Source organism: Primulina eburnea, chromosome 16 (genome assembly GCF_022965805.1).
Source record: "Primulina eburnea isolate SZY01 chromosome 16, ASM2296580v1, whole genome shotgun sequence".
NCBI lineage: Eukaryota > Viridiplantae > Streptophyta > Magnoliopsida > Lamiales > Gesneriaceae > Primulina > Primulina eburnea.
Genome location: NC_133116.1, coordinates 4,054,222 through 4,078,048, shown reverse-complemented (window position 1 = coordinate 4,078,048; position 23,827 = coordinate 4,054,222). Strand labels below are relative to the sequence as shown.

Sequence of the window (23,827 nt, the reverse complement as noted above, 5' to 3'; positions counted from 1 at the left end):
TTGATATGTAAAAAAATCAAAGATAGATTGAAACAATTTATTTGTATCAATATTGTAATTTATTATACACAAAAAATTTATGAGATGGATTTACGAATCAATTTTATTATACGAATCAATTTTATTATGAGTTATTCTCATTTGAGACCGTCTCACGGATCTTAATCCGTGAGACGGGTCAACCCTACCCATATTCACAATAAAAAGTAATACTCTTAGCATAAAAAGTAATACTTTTTCATGGATGACCAAATAAAAGATCCGTCTCACAAATATGACCCGTGAGACCGTCTCACACAAGTTTTTGCCTTTTATTATACGTGTATTTTATTTTGTTCGTAAAAAAAATTATTATTATTTATTATAAATACAAAACAAAAGTTGAAAGAAATTAAAAGCTGAAACCATCCACGCGATTCCAGGAGCCACCTCCGGCAAGAATATTGCCGCCAAGGAGAGGAAAACTGGCCGCGTGCCTAGCATCGTGTTCGAGCAAGAAGATGGCCAGCATGGCGGCAATAAGCGCCTCATTTCGGTTCAGTCGAATCAGATTAAGAAACTTGTGAACCATTTGGGTCGATCTTTCTTACTTTCTATGATTTTTTTATCTCGAAGTTGTGCCCGAATTCGGGTCCGATGAGGTTGTAGAAAAAGTCCGGATTTTGCTCAGAAATGTAGTACTGTGTTGTGTTAACTGCGTTTATTCATCCCAATGGAAGAAGTTTTAGAGAGCTAACCATTTGGAATTTATAGCACAAAACGATTCTTGTATGAGATTTTTCTGCACTGGGTTGATTGCATCGAACTTACATTTAAATATAATCTGATCCTTTGCCATTTTCACGTGCTTGTCTGTAATTTATGTGTACTGATTTGCTGAAAAATAATAGAGCAAGGATTTCTTTAAGTGTTCTCTGGGAGGCCGTGACGAGTTTATCTTTTGAAAAATAATAGAGTAACATAATCTAGTTAGGATTTTTGTCTCGATCAGTATGACATACGATGCACATCTAGATCATATTTGTACGTTTGCGCATGAGTCAAACTTTTTTCAGTTTAAATCTGGCCATTGATTATCAACCTAGTCATGAATTTTTGTCTTGATCGGTCTGACATTCGACGCGCACCCAAGTCATGTTTATAAACTTGCACATGAGTCAAGCATTTTTCAGTTTAAATCGGGCCATTGATTATTCATCTAGCTAGGAATTTTTGTTTTGATCGATCTGATATTCGACGTCCACCCAATCATGTTCGTACGCTTGTATATGAGTCAAACTTTTTCAGTTCAAAACAGGTCATTAATTTGCACTCTTTTGGGTCGACGTGCACCCAATCATGTTCGTACGCTTGTACATGAGTCAAACATTTTCAGTTCAAAACGAGTAATTAATTTGCACTCTTTTGGGTCGACGTGTTAAGAGGAGATGATGTCTAGCTCCCCTGGACTCAAAAAAGGTGCATTGAGAAAAATAATCCGTTTCCGTGAATTGTAGAAACTATATATTCTTGTGTTGGCATATTCTTCTGCTGTATGAAGCTCCATTTTCTTTCTTTTCTGAGACTTTTTCTTTTGTTTTGTCACTGTTGGATCTGCAGGCTCACCTCTAAACATCATCGAAAGAACTGTCGAATATCTCTGTCCGGCAGATATTGTTCCACCGTACATTGATGTGGAGGGCAGAAGATCGTCGCAGGAGATCTTAAAGTTCATCCTGCTCTGAAGCTTCTAAGATCAAAGGATGAGGCCGTTTGCAAGATCATGCCTTCCAAAGTTTAATTTCCGATCAAAAGAAATCCCAATGATCGTCTATTTTTCTTTCAAATTTTGATTGGTTATGTCAGCAAGGCCTTCGGCAAAAAAATCATTCCTTCATTTTCATCATGATTTTCTTTTATCGCCACTTGATGAAGAAACATGCGTTGAACGCATCCTGTAGTATTATTTATGATCTTGGAAGGATATTTCGTACTCACATTGAACATAGAAGTTGTAATCTATAATATAACATTTAAATAATCTAGTTTTTACTTAAAAACCCAAAGATTAGGTATCTTGTGAGACGGTCTTACGAATTTTTATTTGTGAGACGTGTCAACTTTACCGATATTCACAATAAAAAATAATACTTTTAGCATAAAAAGTAATATTTTTCATGGATGACCCAAATAAAAAATTCGATTCATGAAATTGATTCGTGAGATCGTCTCACAAGAGATTTTTTTGAAATCCAAAAGTAGTGTTGACATAGTAATTTGTTAATCCAATCACATAATTGTAAATGATCATTCTTTTTAAACTCTATTAAATCGTTCACATTATAGATTAGAATTGAAAAGAACTTTTTGTGAACGTAAAATTAAACTAAAGATATCATTACGTACAACAAATTTATTTTCCTCGTTATTTTTCACATGAATATAACTTTTATACAAAAATATTTTGTTCGTATCTATCGGTCACAGTTTGATGTAAATGATGCAATATTAGTTGATTGGATATATTTGTTTCATTTGATATTTGACTCGGGCTCTAAAATTATTAGAAATCAAAATCATAATGTCATCCAATTGATTTATCATCTCAATATCATACATCTTATATCACTATATTACATGATGAGTAGGTCTCATTATTTCTACAAATTATATATTTAATATAATTACATTAGCCTTATTTGAATAATAATTAAAAATTATAACAAAATTTTATTAATCAACTCATGATCTATTAATGATTCATATACTAATAGTCATTATTTTACACACGTATCGTTCTCTAGTTATATATAAAGGTTGAATCATTAGTGGTCCGACTTTATAAAATCAATTCATTTTCACGAAAATATCATGTTCATTTTCATTAATAATATTTTTCATAAATTTACTTATGACTAAAATATCTATTCCACTTATAAAAAAAGTTCTAAAATTCAGATATTATGTAATGTCCGGAAATTTAATCCTAGTAATCTATAATTATTGATATATAATTTGATATGATTATGAAAGATTAATCGGGACACGAAAATAAGACTACATGTGAAATTCGAGGAAGTTGGGCAGAGAGTGTGGCGCCCGGGCGGTGGTTTTTGACCGCCCGAGCGCCAATGTAGTGATGTTCGGGCAGAAGATGTGGCGCCCGGGCGGTAGATTTTGACCGCCCGAGCGCCAAGGTACAAAACGGGCTTGGGCAGAAACTGCCGCGCTCGAGCGGTAGTTTCTTACCGTCCGAGTGCCGCTTGTAAAACATGAAAATTCGCCACGTTTCTTTACTTGTGCAACGTGTATATAAATATATAAATATATATATATATATATATATATATATATATATATATATATATATATATATATATATATACACGAAGGTGATTATCATGAAACGAGAAAAGGGCCGAAGGAGTTTGCCAGAAAATACTTACGCCTTTTTATTTCAATCCGTCCGTCAGATTTTGAATCTGAGTACAGTACCGAGTTCCTATCAACGTAGGCTACAACTGGACGTAATTTTTGCTACGTTTTGACATGTTCTGGAATTATGATATTGTCAGAATTGAATAGGATTTATATATGATGTTCTTGTCATGTTAGACATCATAAAATCGAAGTCAGATTGAAGAACAGATTGATTATGTAATTGTTATGATTTTTGGAGTCGATTTGACCGAGAATTCATATCAGATATGTATGGTTTTGAGATTATGACTAGTATCGATATTGATTATGAGTTCTGGTATTATATCTGTGATGTTTGGACTGACGGGGTTATCGAGACTGTATTGTTATACCGTTGAAATATCAGTTGATTGATATTGAACAGATTCGATAGTGATTTCGATTATATCGTGATATGGTCGATATGGATTAGAGTGTATCTTGACTGGATATCGATCAGCATATATTTCGATTTGAATATTAATCAGAACAAGTATTGAATTGAGTTGAATATTGATATTATATCTGTTCGGTATTGTTATTAGCAGATTGAGAATGGACCGAGATAGAGTCGGGAATTCTTCTTCTTCTTCTGAGCGAGGAGATAAAGGTATAAATTAATGTTGAGTTGGGATTGCACGACTCGAGTGAGGTTTGACTCGAGTTTCCCTAAATCACATACTTTACCTATTGCATTGATATTTGCATTGAGTTGATTGATATACTTGTTCTCTTGAATTATAGATAACATGTGTTAGACGAGTAATCTTGTGACAGAAGTGCCTGATAATGGTAGGATTACCACGGGCACATTGCACGATGTCATGAGATATTGTATTGGCGGAAATGCCATAGTCTGTCAATGGATAATTGGCTATCGACGTGGATAGAATTATAGCTCCTTCTATTACTGGTGATCAGTACTGTATCGATGTGGATAGAATCATAACTTCTTCTATTACTATTAATCGATATTATATCGATGTGGATAGAATTGGAGTTTCTTCTATTACTGGTGATCGATACTATACTGATGTGGATAGAAACATAGTTTCTTCTATTACTGGTGATCGATACTATATCGACGTTGATAGAACTGGAGTCTTTTCTATTACTGTTGGTCGATATGGAATGCCAATGTCTGGAAACCGGGATCCCTAGGCTAGGACTGAGTCTAGTCTAAAATGTGGAGTCACAAGTCTGAGTGACAATTATATTGATTTATATTTATTGATGTTGGTTATGTTCCTGAATATGGTGCATATTCCTTGCTGTTCCTGATATTGGTATAGGTTTAGAATATGAATTATTCTTGATATTGATTATGTTCCTGAATAGGGTACATGTTTAGAATATGATTTATTCTTGTTATTATTTCATGTCATGATTTTGATATGGGATATGATTTTCTGTTATATGCTTTTATATTGTTTATATGATTTCATGTATACATGATTTATACTGGGATATTTATATCTCACCGGAGTTATCCGGCTGTTGTCTTGTTTTGTATGTGTGCATGGCAACAGGTGGGCTAGGATCAGGGTCAAGAAGAGAACGAGGCTGGACTAGATAGCGTGGAGATCCGGGCTTTGAAGCAACTTAGGATTCAGCACTGACTTGTAGTTGAACCTAGTTGGATTATTGTAGATCATACAATAATTGGATGTTATGTTTAATATGTAATTTGAATTTAATTACATTACGTTTCCGCTTTGCATTTAAAAAAAATAAAAAAATTTAGACCATGTTTATGCTAATTGATTAATTAGTCGTAATTATGATTTAGAACGTGATTAGCGTCCGGATCCTCACGTATTATCTCTACAAACAACATATTTAAAATAATTTTATTTTCATTGTCCAAATAAATATTAAATTATAACAAAATTGTATGAATCAACTATATCTATTAATGATCACGATCATGATTTATATATGTAATATTTATTGTTTATACACGCTTCGTGTGTGGGTTGTTCGCTGGTTATATTATTAAACATGAGCACATATAATACTAATTAACTCTAATATGTCAATGTGATATCAAATTTTATTTACAATTTAACTCTTCATAATATTTGTTAGATAACTTTGTCGTATTTGTTTATTAGTAATTTTTATATATATCTTTATATTTTTCTTATTTTTTAACTTATATCTATTCTATCTAAAAGTTCAAATTATATCATAAATCTCATCTAATATATAAGCATTATATTCTAATAAAATAATACATAATTTTTACAAAAAAACTCATCAAACGCAAAAAAATTAATATGCATGTCACGAAACACTAGTTATAATTATTTATACAATAATTTTTATTTTATTCAAAATAAATTAAATATATATATATATATATATATATATATATATATATATTTATGAGATCATCTCGAAAAAAACTTAATAAAAAAAAATTAGTAGTATTAATTTTCTATAAAAACATCTCTCCTTCTCTATAAATCTCCACGAATTAATCACTCGACACATTCCCAATTTTAGTCGATACATACTGGTTCTTGTTTTCCTACCAATATGGAAGCTCTCTCTTTACTAAAATACTGGCGAAGCGGCGGTGACGGTGGCGGAGGAGGATGCCCGACACGTGTCGTGGAACAAGACTCCGCCCCTATCCCTACCACCGTCACTGCCACCATGAGTCCTTGCTCCTCCGACGGAGAAGATGGGCCATACTTCGACCTCGAGTTCACACTCCCTGAAGATGAAACCGACGCCGAAGAAGATGAGACAACGCCAAAATGCAGCGGAAATGATTATACAATAACAGAAAATGGAGATGGAACTGAGGATGGGTCCCGCGCGGAAGAAGAATCGGAGCATGAAAATGGAGTGGACCCGAAATTTACGGTCGAATCTTCAAGCATTTCGCTGAATGTTTCCGAAGAAACCTCGTACAGCTTTCCAGTTTCTTTACTGAAGTCAGCGACCAAAATCCGTGTTCTTTTGCTCAAGTTCAAGAGATCAAAATCTGGAAAGTCGGAGAATAATGATACTTTTGGGCGAGAAACTGCGGAATCCGTGAAAATTCAAGAAAATAATTGTACTAAAACGAGTGGTAAGTTTTTTACTGTGGAATTTAAGGTGGAGGAGGTGAAAGCCCCGCTTATCTCTCTGTTTACCAGAGATCATAATCCTAAGGAGAAACAGGGAAAAGGGATAAAGAATAATGAGGAGAATTTGGATTTTACTAGAGTTTCAGACGACAAAAAGTTGATCCAAAAGTATTTGAAAATGGTGAAACCTTTATACATTCGTGTTTCAAAACGCTACGTCGAGAAACTGAAGTTTTCCGTGCAGCCGAGCTTCTCGGGTTCAAAGGGTGGTAGCGCAACTTCTTCTCCGCCATGTGTGGCGGCGATGGTGGAAGAAGAACCAGGAGCGACTGAGGCCGTTGACGCGACTCGTATAGCTCAAGTGAATGGAGTGCAAACTGCAGGGCCGAAAGTAATGCATAAGCAGTTTGGCAAAATCCGGTCAGCGTCAGCAGCGTCGCCGCCGGTGAAGATGGCGGCGTCGGACCGCCGCGATGACTCGCTGTTGCAGGTGCAGGACGGGATTCAAGACGCCATTCTACATTGTAAGAGATCCTTTCAACGCCTGTAGAGCAGTAGATATAAATTGATCTCCACTTTCTTGAAGTTTAATTAGGTGTTTTGATTAAATTTCTTGTATTATAATTTTGTAAATAAATATGTTTATGAATTAATCTCCATTTTCTTGAAATTTAATCAGGTGTTTTGATTAAATTTCTTATAATATAATTTTGTATATAAATATGTTTTCTGATTGATTTTCACAGTTCCCATTTGTGTCTCTGATCCAGTTTATTAGCATTTGGTAATTAGTACCTATTTATTATTATTATTGTAAATTTAAATAAACAAAGTAAATATTAGAGATTCTCAAAGTGCTTAAATTAGGGTTAAATTCATGCACTTGGGTTTATGATTTTTTCGATTTTGAATTCGGCTTGAGTTTTACAAATATGGGGTCAATTTTAATTTTGATACAAACGAATAAACATGTAGTTACTCGAACATAAATAATTAAAACTCGAATTCGGCTCAAGTGATGTCAAATCAAATTGGAATTAACTTTTGACCATAATGTTCACGAATAGTTCGTCTCATTTGCACTCGTCGTAATAATCATTCCACAAATCAAAATGTATAGATGATCATTTTATTGTTTAATTTTAAGTGAGTATTTTAAGATTTTTTTAGAGAGTATGTTAAGGTTTGAGTGTGTAATGTTTTGAGATAGGAAGTTGAATGATGTTAAAATTATTTCTGAAAAATGATATATTATTATATAATAATAAAAAATAAAAATATATTAGAAAGGGTTTAAAAAAGGAGAAGTTCGAGAAAAATCTTCAATCATAACATTTCTTTAGGTTCACTCTTTACTCACAAAATTGTGGTACTATGTCATACAAAATACGATACACTTCATGTGGAAATGTGGTACACTTCATGTGATAATGTGATACTAAAAAAGTACATAGAGATTGAACACAAAAAAAAAAGACGACAGAGGACTGAAGGCCAATTTCCCTACTTTTTTCCGTCTCTCTTTAATTTCCTACACGGGGATTCGTGAAAAATGGTGTGAGAGGTCAAATTTGTCTTTCTCGGTGGATATGTAACGCCTCAAAAGAGATGTATCACAAAGTAACTCACTTTTCCTTTGTTTGCCTCACGGTTTGTCTTCATCAATAAGCTTTGCTTGTTTACACATTTTTTTATTTAGACTTACTATAATGGAGATTTAGACATAATATCTCGTCTTAAATTTGAGATTTTGATATCATATCTAAAAAACAACACAACCTCCATCAATAAATATTTGATAAACTAATTTTTAATAAAATTCAATATAATAAAAACATATGAATTTACCAAATTGTCAAAATAATGATAATTTTTTACTTCCTATCATATGGAATTAAAATATTTTATTGCCTTCGAGCAGTGGTGGAGCCATAGTAAAGCTCGGGTGGCCTAATTTTTTTTAAAAAATTTTATATAAATTTTGTATAATTTTGCATTAATATGATATTAGTTCGTCCAGATCAATTTACAATATTAAAAAATTATAAATTTTAAAATTATAGCTCGGATAGAACTATATTTCTGACCTTCGAGTGATTCGAAGGTCACAATAAAATATTTTGTACCGATTTAGGGGAAATTAAATAATCTATGGCCATGTGAAACTGTTTTAGTCACGTAGGTTTGTTAGTCCGCTTAAAATAAACAACCTCCGTTCTCTCACATGGCTTATGTTGTCTTCCCATGGTTTCGAAGATAGTTCCAAGACAAGATAATTCTGTAAAAATTTATGTGACACTGTCTTACAGGTCATATTTGTGAGACGGATTTCTTATTTGGGTTATTCATGAAAAAATATTATTTTTTATGCTAAGATTATTACTTTTTATTGTGAATATGAGTAGATTTGATCCGTGTCACAGATTAGGATCCCTGAGATGGTCTCACATGAGACCATTCTTCATGGATTGAGAGATGCTGTCACAAGATCGTCGAGAACCAAGAGTGAGAATAAAATCGACATCGACACAAATGTTTTTATCGGATACATTTTCGAAGCAACTATATATATATATATATATAGATGCATGTACAACCAGTATGTGAATCGAGAACCAAAATAAGTCCGACGAAAGGATCATTACCATCCAGAAATAATGATAAAAATTACATAAAGTTGAACTGACAAACATAGAAACCATCTGAGAAGAATATACCGTTTCAAATTCTGATAGGGATTAAAAAGACTTTTCTAAGTTATTATTATGGTTGCACACCCTCAGGGGAGTCGGATTGATTGATGAACTGTGCTCAAGGAAATTAATAAATTAAATATCTTGTTTTAAAATGAGAAAAATATATTAGTCTTCTAAGTCGACATGTTTAGATTTTAGTCATCTGATCTGTCAAAATTTGTTTTCATCCAGCAACATAGATTCTTTTGTTTCGATTTGTTTTTTTGTCCAAAACAACTAAATACACGAAAATTGTTATTTGACATTGATGATCTCCTACGTGATTCATATATATTTTTTGCCTGATAATTTTTTATTGTCGTAATTTTTTGCTTAATGAATTTTAATATATATAAAATATATTTTATTCTCTAAATTTTAATGGATTTTAATATATATAAAATATATTTTATTCTCTAAACTTTATAAAATATTCCATTGATTCTTAAATTCACTTTATAAAATAATGAATATTTAAAAAATTATCTATAAATGAATATATTTTTGGTCGAATGAAATTCAATGTGAAAGTGATACTTAAATTAGATTCCTTTGTGGACTTTTGTAAGATTGATGTGAAATTAATAAAACAAATTCAATAAAAGACACAGAGGCAGACAGGTAGGTGTTCAGTTCTTTTATTTGTAGGCATATATTGGAATTTAACAATAAAAGGGTCTTTTTTATAATGGCTTTGTAATTATAGTAATAGAGGACAAAAGTATTCGACTAAATGCATCAGGAAATTTTTTCGCTAGTCTTTGATACGAGAGTATGTCTCTTATGAGATAGTTTCACGAATTTTTATTTGTGAGACGGATCAATCATATCGATATTCACAATAAAAAGTAATACTCTTAGCATAAAAAATAATACTATTTCATGGATGACTCAAATAAGATATATGTCTCACAAAATACGACCCGTGAGACCGTCTTACACAAGTTTTTGCCTCAATATGGATAGCAGGTCTCTTGTGAGACGGTCTCACGAATCTTTATATGTGATATGAGTCAATCCTACCGATATTCACAATAAAAAGTAATACTCTCAGCATAAAAAGTAATATTTTTTCATGGATGACCCAAATATGATATCATTCTCACAAAATACGATCCGTGAGACCGTCTTACACAAATTTTTGTCTTAATATAGATTAGCTTGGTGTCTTTGGTACGAATATTTTTTAAATAACGATATTATCCTCATCTAATTAAACAAATTAATTTTCGACCCAAAGTACAATCCATCTTACATAATCATTTGTGTTTTTTTTAAAAAAATCAGTATGTTAACCACATAATAATTTTACAAATGATAACAAAATAATTACAAATATTTTAAACACGTATTTTTTCGTAATCTAAATATTAAATTTAACTCCAATAAAAATTATTCGTACAAAATAAATTGTACGTGCATGCAACACATGCAATAATACCATATTAAAGTTAAACCATGTATTGAATATTTTGGTGTGTTGGTATATTGGTTGTTCTTGTGTTTTTCTTGATTCTAGCCCATCGTTTTTGGGCCTTCGAGCGGGTTTTAGAGGTACAAAACATAACAAAAACAAAATATCTTTTAATGTATTTTGTTTTTCAATAAAAATATAATCTTAATTTAAGAAGATGAGGTCAAAATAGAGTATAACAAAAATAAGCAACACATGGATGATATATAAGATTTACGTATTTATCTATGAAAGAAAAGATTGGTTTAGTGGTTTATTCGGTGTGTATTAAAAGTTAGCCTATGTGGGTTTCTACGTCATAAAAAAGAAGAATAGATTGATCGATATGATCGGTATATAAATATCAAATGCTAATTTGAGCTAAATAAGAAATACATTGATTTAAAATCGAACCAAAATGTATGACCGAATGCTTACCATTTTATCAAAAGCTATAGCTAGTAGTAATGGTGCAACTCAAATCTTTTAAACCGCACAGCAGCACAAGCACTACGATTCGATCGCTCTACCAAGCAGAGACAATTATTGCACCCAACAATCTCTCTCCCAATAATTGCACTCTTTGCAATCAATGAGAATTGAACCCATGACCTTGACTCTGATACAATTGTAGGACCGAGTGCTTACCGCTTTACCAAAAGCTATAGCTAGTAGTAATGGTGCAACTCAAATCTTTTAAACCGCACAGCAGCACAAACACCACAGTTCGATCGCTCTACCAAACAGAGATAATTATGACACCCAACACAAAATAATTGTAACTAGATTACTTAAGTTTATTTTTATTTGACATTTTATATAATTAATAAATTAGTGACGTATTATTTATTTGTTTAATATGTACCAATGAAATATTATACAAATATAAATATAGTTGTAAAATGGAGAGTGTTATTAACACCTCCAACTTAATTTTAAAAAACAAAAACTTGTATGAGACAGTTTCACGAGTCGTATTTTGTGAGACATATATCTTATTTGGGTCATACATTAAAAAATATTACTTTTTATGCTAAGAGTATTATTTTTTATTGTGAATATTGATAGAGCTGACTCATCTCACAGATAAAGATTCGTAAGACCGTCTCATAATAGACGTATTTTTATAAAAAAAAATCTACTCACCGACAAATTCACCCTTATTTATTTATTTTCTTATATTAAATGATTTTGATTTGACCTTAAAAACACAAACGTAATATTTTTGCATGTTACGCGCAAGAGTTTTTACGTTACAAAATATTATTTTTAAATTTTGGGATAAAAAAATATAAAATGATTTTTTTTTTAATTTTATATCAATTTTTTTTTACCAAATACATAAAATTTTTAGAACATAAAATTATTAATTTAAACTATACTCTTTGACATATAAACTTTCTAAATTTTAAAATTAACCCATATATATTTTTAAACTTTATTTTCCCGAAAATATTTATATACATATTAACTGTAAACTCTATTGAAAATATTTATTTTAAAATAACTTTGATATGTCAATGTGAAACAAAAGTTTTTTAATATTTTTATATTTCGTAATATTTTTAGTTAATTAATTGGTGCGAGTTTATTAATAATTTTTATAATTCTTTTTATTTTTTCGATTTTTTATTCAATTTATCTAAAAATTCAAATTATTTAAATAAATATTATTTAATATATAAATATCATATATAACAAAATAATATATATTTTTAATATAAAATTATAAAATAAAGAGGTGAATAATACTTTCTTATAAAATTATTTAATAAGCCGTGCTGGTCGACGTGAAAAAAAAAACACCTTCGTTTCTAAAATAAATTACAAGAGAAAAACGTCTGAAAAAAGTTGAAAAGATGGCCGGAACGGCGGTGATCCGAGCGAAAATGGTTGGCGTCGGCGGCGCTTCGAGTGGCGACTTAGATAAGTCGAAGGTGAACGCTTACCGCATTTCCGTGGTGATGGATCGTTTATTACGGCACGTACGCGGCACCATTAAAAACGACGCAGAGTTCTTAAATCTCTGCCTTTCCCTGTCCAGGTAATCCTCCAGTCCACACGTACGATTCTTACTTGAAAAGCTGTTTTTTTTTTCAGATTTAATATTTTTTGTGGTATATAGCTGTATGACGAATAATTCGCGTCATAATAGTATTGCGAGGGATGAAGTGGGATTTTGATATAGGAGATGATACCTAGTAAATTGAAAACAGTATTAGAGTCAAAGTTGTATTCTTTAGATCGTTACCCACGGAAATTGTTCTTGGGGGGCAACTCAGAAATTAGTAGCGTTTGATATAATATTTGATTCTAAATACAAATTTTTTACCAGCTCACTTTGTAGAAGCAGAATCAAAATAACATCGGCTTCTGGATTTCAATTTAAAGTAAGCAGAAGCTAACACAAAAAACTGTTTTTTTAATCCAAAAACCAAGAATATCTTTTTTTAAGTGATTGCAAACACTTCATTAGTCTACAAGCTCAAGAATAGAGCTTAAAGTCCAAAAGATTAGTCTCGTAGATTGGAGGATCCTTAACCTTATTGACCACTCAATGTTTTCATGTGATACCAATGTGAGAGTGAGACATGCAACATTGTCCAACACTTGTGAAGTTGACGCCCATGCCCCATGGTGATCTACTGTAAGTGGTTTTAATCCATTGACCATCAAAATTGATTAGGACTACCAGAAACAATAAATCAAATTGTAATAAACTGGAGTTGGAGTTCAAATCGTTCCAACAGATATCGGAAAACATGTACTATGATTATTAATTATCAAATTTAAATATGTAATCTAAACAAACAAAATTAAACGCGTGAGTGGAATCATTAAACTAATAAAACTAAACTAATGAAATCTGACACAATACGGTGTTATTTTGCTTTTCGTGCTTCTCCTTCATTTTCCAGTATTCGACGTAGTATCTTAATTCAACCTTTTAGCTAAACATGGACCACATTACCGATATTGACCCAGTGTTATCCATTCCCAAGAATCTCCTTTCAGATCAACAAATCTCAACCAAAGAATCAATGTTAGGCCAGATTTCAGGAGAAGAACACAAAACCCAAAAGAATTGCCGATTAGGTTGTAGAGTTCCTTTTACTTTATAAGCACGCTACATTTTGTTGTGCAATCACCGAGGGACGCATGTCAGTTATAGAGAGTTGAAATTTAATCTGATTTTCTGCATGTGTTATCCTGACACATGAGCGACTCTAAAGACCCATGTGTTAAAGACCCATGTGTTGGAATATGGTGAGGGAGTGCATGGGGTTCAAATTGAGTACTTTCTGTCATAATATAATATTATGTCAAAAAAACCACTCATATTAAAAGTTTGATCCAAGAAAGTGGTTGCAGATGTTCAACATGTCAGTGTCAACTACATTTGCCCTGGAATTTTATCTGTGGCAGAGTGTTATAAAGGAGATAACACTTACAAAGTACCAAATTCTACTAGTAGTTTTACTGAGTTTTTTTTTTTGTTCGTTGGAAACTGCAGAGGTATCGATTTTGCTGTTGTACACTACGAGGTTCCAAGCAGAGTGCAAGAGTTTCCTTCTCTGTTAAAGCAGGTGACTTTGGATAAAAGTGTTGTTTCTCAGGGACCTGGACCTGCCATAGGAGTTGATTTGTACTGGTGTAATACTTTAGTCAATAAAATATTTTTTTTGGTCACAAACCATTAATTATATTTAAATGCCCTCAAATCAACATCATAATTTGTAGGAAGATGGAGACGAATAGTTTGTTTCAGATTCTAGCTGTTAATTTCAAGTATAAATTATAATCAAATCTATACATGTTTTTTGGACATTTACGTTGCACTGCTGGATTCTAATACAGTTCCATAAAACTTGCAAACTGAGTTATAATTTTACATTTTTTTCGTCAAAGCATTATGTAAAATTTGAGTTCTGCATTGCGTTTTCTCTAAATCCCGAGTAAATTAGACTGTTGTGGCTTTGTTTTATTAGGTTCATTAGTCTGAACGACTCTTATCTTCCTGTTACTTACATTATTTATATGCATGAGTGCATGTTGTCTCTAACACCGCTTCTGTCTTACACTTTTGTGAACTCATGCTTTGCTGGTTTTGGCCTTTTGATGCCATTCATTATATTTCCTTCATGTGATGATATAAGGATTTATCATTTTTCTTCGATGATCATCTATTCAGGTGTGCCGATTTAAGAAAGATGCCCTCCTGCAATCAGCTATAATGGTTTTGATGATTTCTGTTAAGGTTAGTTACCAGGCGATATTTGGTGTGATTGTACAGCGTCATGCTTCATTTTTGTCAATGTTTGAACTTTGAAGCAATGTTTTTATGGACTCCAATACTCCATGCATTTGAAAAGTACAAGTTGTTGTGTATATGTGCATTAAATGGACTGATTAAGATTTTTTTGCAATGTAAATTCCTCAATAAAATTATCTTTTAAGTTCGATTAAATCCCAAGCGTACGAGTCAAGTTATAATATAATGTACAAAGTACGAGTGTGGTTCCCACAAAGATTGATTAGACAAATTTACTTTAAGCTAATTGAATTTCAATTTTTAAGCTATGCTTTTGACGGGATTCCCTAATTTATCAATATACTCTGTCGAGTTATGGTAATAAAATTAACAAAATACAGTAACCAATTGTCCTTATGTTATTTAACAATTGCAATTGCATTAACAAACTGTTGAATCCTCTAGCTTTCGAGTTCGGCCTATAACTATCAATGTGTATCTAACTTCATGTGCCTATGCAAGTTGTAGATTCATGGATCATATTATCATATCATGTTATAAAATCTCCTATCGGTCTCAATTATAACATATAAAATCACTTCAAAGTCGATCATGCTCCAAAGATGCAATCAAAACAATAACATAATCAAGAATGCTTAAAAACCAAAATTCAATCTTAAAAAAGAATTCAAAACATAATTGTTTTGAGGGTACGATCCCTTAAATCCTAACTAAAGTAAGATGGAAGGAGAAAAACGCTGTTAAGTTCTTGTTCTTTGATTGTTTCCTTTCGTGCAGCTGTGTCTTCCTCTTCCCGGCTCTCCTTATGAATCTGGTGTAAATCTGATGTCTAGTGAAGCTTTTTCGTGTATTAGGGCTGCTCTAAGATATGGATGTAGCCTATAATCCAGAAAAAAACGGAAACAAATTGAGCAAATTCTTCTTTCTTTATCGCATCGCACTAGGGCGGTAGATTTTAACGCCCTAGCGCAGCCTGCGCGTAATTCATTTTTCTTTTGTACGTCGAGTGCGTTGTGCAAATCTGTATTTTTTTTCTTCATTAGTGCGCTTGGGTGGGCTAAATCACCCGCCCTAGTGTGGGCTGCTTGCAATCTAGTCAATAATTCCCTTCTTTTTGATCAGGTTCACCTACAAATCAACTGGAACATGTGAGGAGCAACAATATGCATAAATTATGAATAGAACAGATAAAATGCAGACTCGATACCCTAAACTCATGCAATAATGGACTAAAAACAACATTGTAAACATGCAAAAACGACCCTTATTATGGACCACTCCATGCGCTGCCAAACAACATCCTTCATCGTGCTATCTTGGTAGAAAAGATTTCTTTTACTTGTGTGGTGGCTAGATTTAATGCGTGACAAGGGTTGAAAACTTGCAACTTTGGTCGTGCTTGTTAGAGTGGTTCCCTTCAATTGGCAAATTTAATTTAGTTGAAAAAAGTCTAATTTTGGTGGCATTTGTCTTATAGTTAGTTGGCGATCCCAGCCATCATAACTTGTAAGGCAGTGGAAATGAATTTTTTCATGCCCGAGTGCTTTAAAAGCCTTTTGTGGAGTGATTATTTGTCGCTGAAGTACACTGGCATTCTGAATTATGAAAGCACGTGCCACAAAAATCAGCTTTACTACTTTTCACATTGTATTTTTGTAGCAAGATATTTCACTTTTCCATTTTGAATCTTACTTTGACATGGAGGAGTCTCGGACAAAAATCACCTAGAAAACAACCTTATTCCTTAATTTTGCAATTCTGAGGCTGTTCATTATTTGGCTGGCAGAATGCTTGTGAATGTGGGTGGTTTTCAAATAAAGATTCTGATGAACTAATAAACTTGGGGAAGGAGGTTGGTTAACAACTGAGTATTGTTTTATACACATAAATTTTTTTCCCGGTTGGTTGGATTCACAATTATTGAAATTTATTTCTTTTTGTGTAGATGGCAAGTAATTTTTGTGGCTCATCAAATTTCGACACAAAGGCTACCTGCTCTCTCTCTGTTACCTCCACAATTATGTCAAGGTAAAATATTCATTTCTAATTTTTTTAAGAAGTGATACTGTGGTTCCAACTTGTAAAAAACAATTGCATGCCTTTTGTTAAATTTCACACTAACTGGAATTTAGATGTGGTATCTGCGTATACGCGCACACACATTATTTGCTTCTCCAAGACTTACAGTGATAAATAAAAATGATAGCTGGTATGCAAGCAATGCATCTTAACGAATTCTTTTACCAAGCGATTGATGATAAGATTACATAAGCATTTTTTCCTGCTGGAGCGGGAAGGTTCAAATTCTTTGCCTTCTTATGTCCTCCGTAGCTCCATTGTGCTATGTTAACACGCTAGTAATCCTTTGGTTCAACTATCAGTTAATCTCTGCAGTTTAACTCGACATTTTTTAATATAATTAATGCAACTCAGTTGGCAAGGTGATTGTGGTATCAAGTCTTGTTACCATGTCCAGTTACAAGAGAGAATATGCCCTCCACAGTTTTATGTGAAATTTTATATGCACCAAACCATCGTGATATTTATATCTTGTATTTAACCTCTAATATTTCTGAACAAAATATGGGCTTTCTATTTTCTTTCTTTTATTTTTGTAATCTACCTTTTTTGTGTCTTGCCAAGTTTTTTTTGCCATTCAACCTGCGACTTAAAAAGTTATTGTGTGTACGTGCTTCCGCAGGTTCTATCCGGGAATGAGGATGGGCCATAAATTAGTTTTCCTTGAAGTCAAGGTGGCTATTTCGCCTTCCTTCTGCATGCATTGATCTCGTATCGTTTTAACTGCTGATGGCATTGGTGCATTTTGTGTTTGCATTGTAGCCTGGATTCGATGCTTATGTGAGTGGCTTCCAGATTTCAAAAACTTTAATGCCTTCTCCGGGTCAAAAAATAGTAAGCATGCAAGGCTCACAAGTGCAATATTTTATATTCAGGAACAATTCTGTGATTGTGCATTAATTAAACAGTGTATTGTTTCTGTAATTTTACTGAATCACGTTACCTGATGTTTCCTTTAAATTAGCTTGATGACTTAGTATGATCCATGAGAAGGCAAAACAATTGTTAAAACACGTGAGTAAGCGAGTTGATTTTCAAATATAATCTTGTACACATTGTTCCTCAACCATAGTAGTGCTTATCTTGTAACCTTTGATCTGGGTCGACAGATGCAAGATCTTATAGTTTATGCTACTTTTGGTTCAAGGATTTTGTGGTGGAAAGTGGAAAGGAAAAGCAAAGTCAATTTATGCTATTTTTAATTTAATTTAATTTAATAAAATGGAAAGAAATGAATGAGAGTAAATTAGCCAAGATGCACTTGAAAAAATATTTGAACATCCTTCTTGTTTCTCTTAGAACCAAAGTAAATCCTTTCCTTTTGTCCAATGAAATTTATGATCCAATGTAACCGTATTGAATTCTTCCTTTTGTCCATATTGTGATTCAGATGCTTCTGAGCATGGGCAAAATAAAGCTGAATTCTTAACCATGCGGTCCTTAACAACATGTTTTAGTTTAGGGGATGCTATGAATTTCGAGGGGGTTGTAGAAATGGATCACTACAAAAGTGATTATTTTCCTTTTAACCTTAACTACTGCATATGTAGTTTATTTTTGTCGGAACACATTCTTAGGGGTGGATTGATTAAATCTCTTGTGATGGGAGGTTTCACGAGGCACGGATAGCTGGTGACTTATGACTTTACTTTATACTGGGAGTCTGGGACAATACAACATTTTTTCCCTTTCGACCCTGGATTTTTGGAACGATGATGTGGTCGGAAAGTAAAGTGACTGAAAGTAAGGATTTCCTCGAATGAACGACAAAGAATGAAGAGGATAAAATACCTAATGGCCTCTTTCTATGACGGTGAATTTAATGGACACATATAGTCTTATTCCTTTCTTACACCTATTACAGAAAATTCTTTCCGTGTCTTCTTTTTTAGAACTTTTAATTGTTTAACTATTTTGCTTGTATGCATCAATATTGCAGTCTCTTTTCCTTGCTTGCAGCTAGGATTGATAAAATAATTTCTGGGTCTTCATTGTTTTTCTTTAACTTTTAATTGTTTAACTTTAACCCTTTATTAGTGTGCATCGATATTGCGATCCTTTGCTTAAATAATCTATACGATCATGCTATTGCTTCCATCTTGGGGTTTTCTTAAAAAAGCGTCATCTTGGTTTTGGTGACACATAAAGCAGTACCTTTTGCAACTCCGAATTCACAAGAATAATAGGTGTTATATTTGAGTTATTTTATCTTTTGATATAAGGATCTTATAAGCATTTTAGCGGGATAGTGCTTAATCTGCATATTTCATGTATAAGACCTCTAAGTAAGGATGCTAATTTGGGGTAGGTTGGGGGTGGCATGGTCAGGCCAATAAACATATTTATCTCTGTAGAGCTGCTATCCCTCCTCATCTTGCTTCCATAGTTTGAAGACCCATCCTGTGGACAGAGAGTACCAGTTAAAAAGTGTAGAGCACAACTCGTTGAAGCGAGATGTTTCCTTTTAATGTATTATATTATACTTTAATTTCATGAAAAAAGTTACATATTTTCATAAATTACAACTATAACACCAACACATAAGCCTTTATCCCACTAAGTGGGTTCGGCTGAGATATACCATAAATTGCTTGATGATAATTAATTTCATCTACAGAGGTTATTTGTTGCGCAAACAGATGATGTAACGAAGTCTTCCTGCCTCACTACCCCCTCCAAAGTCAAGTAATCTATTCTTTTGCTACTTCATTAATATTTTCATTTTGAGCATAATTAATTTTTTTCTTTCTTGCAAACGAAAGAATTTAACATTTTCTATATTTACTTCTGCAGCTTTCTCGTGAATGGGAAGGGAGTGGAGAAGAGGACTACTACTTCCATGGTTAGTTTAGACTAATTTTAGGACACCTTTATCTTTAAGCTAATTGTATTGTGAAATACTTGTATTCTTTCTCTCAAGCAGGACACAGGACCTCAAATCCCAACAGATGTGACACATATGCTGAAATATGGGTCGAATCTTCTGCAGGCTGTGGGTGAATTTTGTGGTATAAGCCTCAGGTTTCATATCTGAAAATTTTGTTTTGCGGTTTAATATGCAAAAGCCTTTACTCCCAAAGTTGATATTTGTGAAGGGAATTATACTATAGCAATTGCTTTCATGAGTGAGATGCCAAACCTTGAGAGTAGTGCCCTTCAAGATTATGAGCAGCATGCTCTCACAGCCGTGGATTCAGGTGCCATTAGTAAAATTTCTGGAACTTATTTATTGCTGTCAAGTTGGCCATTGTTTTACTACTTTTTTAGTCGGAACAACATTCATTTTAGAATAACATGCACGGTAAGGTCTATTCGTTAGTGGAATGCCTGTGCTCTAGAACTGCTCATGTTAGTTTGCTTGATTTTCCTGTGTAGATTCTGAAATAATTGAAGGGCCCTCAAGGATATCACTAAACTGTCCTATTAGGTAAACCTTGATTTTGCGTTGCTCAACTCAAGTATGTTCTTCAGCATTCATTTATGCACTATTTGCATGGAACTTAACGGTTTGCATGGAACTTAACGGTTTTACTGGGCACCTCGTTTTTTCATTAGTATTTATTTATCGTGACAAAACAAAAGATACATTATGATATCTGGTCACAACACCACCAATCATTGCAAACATTATGAGATGTATAATCTACATTTTTAATCTGTGATGCTCATCGGTTCTGAAATTTGGATTTTGACTTCAATTCCGAAAATTACCTTTATCTTTCTTGTTTTCACATTTTTTTTTGCTGGCATTTTTACCAACCCCATTCGAGTAGCTGTGCCTTTTTTACTGCTGATTTCGTGCATCCCTTTTAATCTTGAACAGCTTCAAGCGAATTAAAACTCCTGTCAAAGGATATTCATGCAAACATATTCAGGTAATTTTAAGTATCAGATAGTTAGTTGAAAGAAGTTGCATCTACCGTCAAATGTGATTACAGATTTAGTTGAAAGAAGTTGCACTTACTGACAAATGTGATTACAAAGACTGTCTTTTTATTTTTCAAGTTGTGTGATAGTTTAATATACAATCTAATCCCATTGTTACCCCATGGATACCGAATTTGTCTTTCTATTACGTCATCTGACCAATACAGTATCGGTCTAGCTTCTAGTTTGACCACTAAACTTTATTTGATATGCTGTACCATTTACAACTTCTGATTTGTTGATTTTTGTGATGTTTGTTATGACTGATTTATAACTTGTAAGACCAGTATGAGACTAATGGTTGTTTGATGTTTTTGTGTATTTGATTTGTAACTTTTAAAATATGAATGGTCATTTGACGCATTGATAAAACTAGATTAATCACATGGGGAGGTGAAACCACATTCCTGTTGAGCAAAAAAAATTTAAATTATCGCAATGTCAACTCTCATATTTCTGTTGGATTTCATAGCCTTGCTTCTCATTTTTTTCAACGGTCTTAGCAAATTTGAAGTCTTGTGTTTTCGTTTTGAGCCAGTGTTTTGATTTTGGCAACTACGTGGACATAAATTCAAGAGTACCATCCTGGCGCTGCCCTCATTGTAATCAGCATGTCTGCTTCACTGATATACGCATTGACCGAAAGATGGTCAAGGCAAGTATATTATCTGCATTTTTTTATTGTATTCTTGAATGATTTTATTCTTAGGTTATGTTTGGAGCCTTTTCAGATCTTGGAAGAGGTTGGTGCAAATGATACCGAGGTAATTTTTGCCTCGGATGGATCTTGGAACGTTGCGACGGGAGCTGATGACTCTATACAGAAATCAGTGGATAAGATCTCCAATAATACACAGGACGAGCCTCCACAATCTGAATCTGTTCAGTTGTCGAAAGCTCCTGTAGATGTTCTTGATTTGACTGCCATCGACAATGAAATAAGTTCTTTTTCCGATGATGAAATCCAAGACAGGACAACCACCGCAACTTATCAATGTCAAACAGAGACTCCAACTGACGCATTCGACCCTCAGATGACCAAAACAAATGGTGCTGACCAAAGTGATGCTTGTCTTGATGATGATTTCTGGTCTGGATTCGTTATGCCAAACTTTGGACAGGTGTCATCACTATCAAACTCCACGTCAAACAATATTGCGCAGAGTCCTGTTTTGACCCATCCAGTTGGTCCTAATTCTCCAAATCAAGAACTCGAGGCTGTTTTTGGTGATGCACTTGTTACAGCCACTATGCCAAAATGTGAAACTTCTGTATCGACTACTCGGCCATTTCAGCAGCACCAATTTGGAAATTCAGCTGTCACTAACGAGTATGGAAGGTTCCCGTCTGTACCCTGGAATATTACCAGTACACCTACGGTGGTTCAGGCCCTTCTTGCGCGCACCTCAGATTCCGTTCTTCAAAAACGGCCAAGAATTAGTGGGAACATATTTACCCAGAATAGTGTATCAGCAGCTTCTCAAGCCTCACCACGGGCCCAAATGTTTCCCAACGCAACTCATATGAATCCATTTTCCGCCTCACAGAGGTCTTCATCTCCATTGCATCAGTACATGGGTATGCAGGTAAATGGGTGCCCTTTCCCTGATTTAGTGGTATTTTGCAATGTATCCAATTGATTTCCTTGCAGATTTTCCTGATAGTTCAGATTGTTTTTATTACTAAAAAATCTATGGGAGATTTTTCAACTCAAAATGGGATCTGTGTTTATTTTGCTTCTAACACAGCATGAAGTCTCAAACAACCAAAATTGCACTTATCTATAACATCTATTTACTCTTCTCTAATTCTTCTTTGGAATTGTGGTCAGCGAAATCAGTCATTTCCTTCCATTCGATCATCTCAATCAAGTGTTCCAGATCAAGGACGAAATTCTTTCAGTGCTTTAAATGAACGTCGTAGTTCAACTCCACCTCACCTTGTTGGTCGAGGATGCCATCTGCTCAGTCACCTGCGAACTTCTCTCGACCTCAAAGCCAAGTTGGAGTTTCATCGGACCGAACCAATCTCCCAGTAGGGGCAGTCACTAGTCAACAAGCTGGTAAGTCGTTATCTGTGCACACAAGTGGACAGATGACTAGGCCAGTTGAGGCATCTAAAATAACACCCCCATATACGATTGCCAATAATCACAGAATGCCATCAACTAGAGACCAGGTAAGTAATCTAGAAATTACATCTTCTCAAGGTCAGACAACTACAGCCAATGATTCCATTGAGCAGAATTGGCGCCCAGCAGCCCGTATGCGTGGAGCTTTATCGGGTCAGGCTTATTCCGATGCTTTAAACCAGTACATTATTCAACCTAACCAGCAAGCTCAGGCAGCGAGACCGTCACTCCCAACTAATGTCCCAGCACATTTGCAATCCTTGATGGCCGATACAACTACTCTGCTGCGGCCTCCAGAACCAAGTCATCTTTCTGGATCCTCGGTTGCCGAGCCCGATCTTTCAAGCCAATTACCAGACATATCATCTGGGACAAAGTGATTTGCAAGATTGAAGGGGAAGTATTTGTTTGGCTTGCATGTGGAGAGGCCAGTTTTGCTCCTTTAGGCCTTTCTGCCCATAAATTATTCTGAATTTGTTTTTGTTTTTGTTTTTTTTTTTTGTTTTCACGCCGCCCGTGCTCTTGTTAGGAAACACGTTTCCATGTCTTGTAGGAAGGGTCACACCTCTAAGCCACTAAAATTTATAAACATCTATTTTTTTCTTCTAAAAAGAGTAGGTTTTCTAGGCAATAGTTTCATGAGCCGGGTTGGTCATAAACACTAGTACTTACTCAAATTAATATACACAAACAATATTTTTTTGTAACATA

General features: G+C 33.8%; 2 protein-coding genes across 3 annotated transcripts; both read left to right on the top strand.

The window, feature by feature from the left end:
• The first annotated feature begins 5,955 nt into the window (after positions 1 to 5,955).
• On the top strand, positions 5,956 to 7,102 carry LOC140817060 (probable membrane-associated kinase regulator 2). The gene has a single exon (XM_073176624.1). It carries the CDS (start codon positions 5,980 to 5,982, stop codon positions 7,066 to 7,068), a length of 1,089 nt encoding a protein of 362 aa, XP_073032725.1. The 5' UTR covers positions 5,956 to 5,979; the 3' UTR covers positions 7,069 to 7,102.
• Positions 7,103 to 12,496: 5,394 nt separating this feature from the next.
• Positions 12,497 to 23,169, top strand: LOC140816264 (E4 SUMO-protein ligase PIAL2-like). Of its 2 annotated transcripts, XM_073175400.1 has the most exons (16): positions 12,497 to 12,750; positions 14,221 to 14,293; positions 14,899 to 14,964; positions 16,766 to 16,831; positions 16,925 to 17,007; positions 17,681 to 17,732; positions 17,821 to 17,892; positions 19,676 to 19,743; positions 19,852 to 19,900; positions 19,982 to 20,066; positions 20,154 to 20,255; positions 20,434 to 20,485; positions 20,882 to 20,933; positions 21,524 to 21,640; positions 21,717 to 22,571; positions 22,817 to 23,169. In XM_073175400.1, exons 1-16 carry the CDS (start codon positions 12,566 to 12,568, stop codon positions 23,021 to 23,023), a joined length of 2,184 nt encoding a protein of 727 aa, XP_073031501.1. In that variant the 5' UTR covers positions 12,497 to 12,565; the 3' UTR covers positions 23,024 to 23,169. The 2 variants fall into 2 exon arrangements, with proteins under 2 accessions (XP_073031501.1, XP_073031502.1); XM_073175401.1 differs by lacking the exon at positions 14,221 to 14,293 and having other exon boundaries at positions 12,611 to 12,750.
• The last annotated feature ends 658 nt before the right edge of the window (positions 23,170 to 23,827 follow it).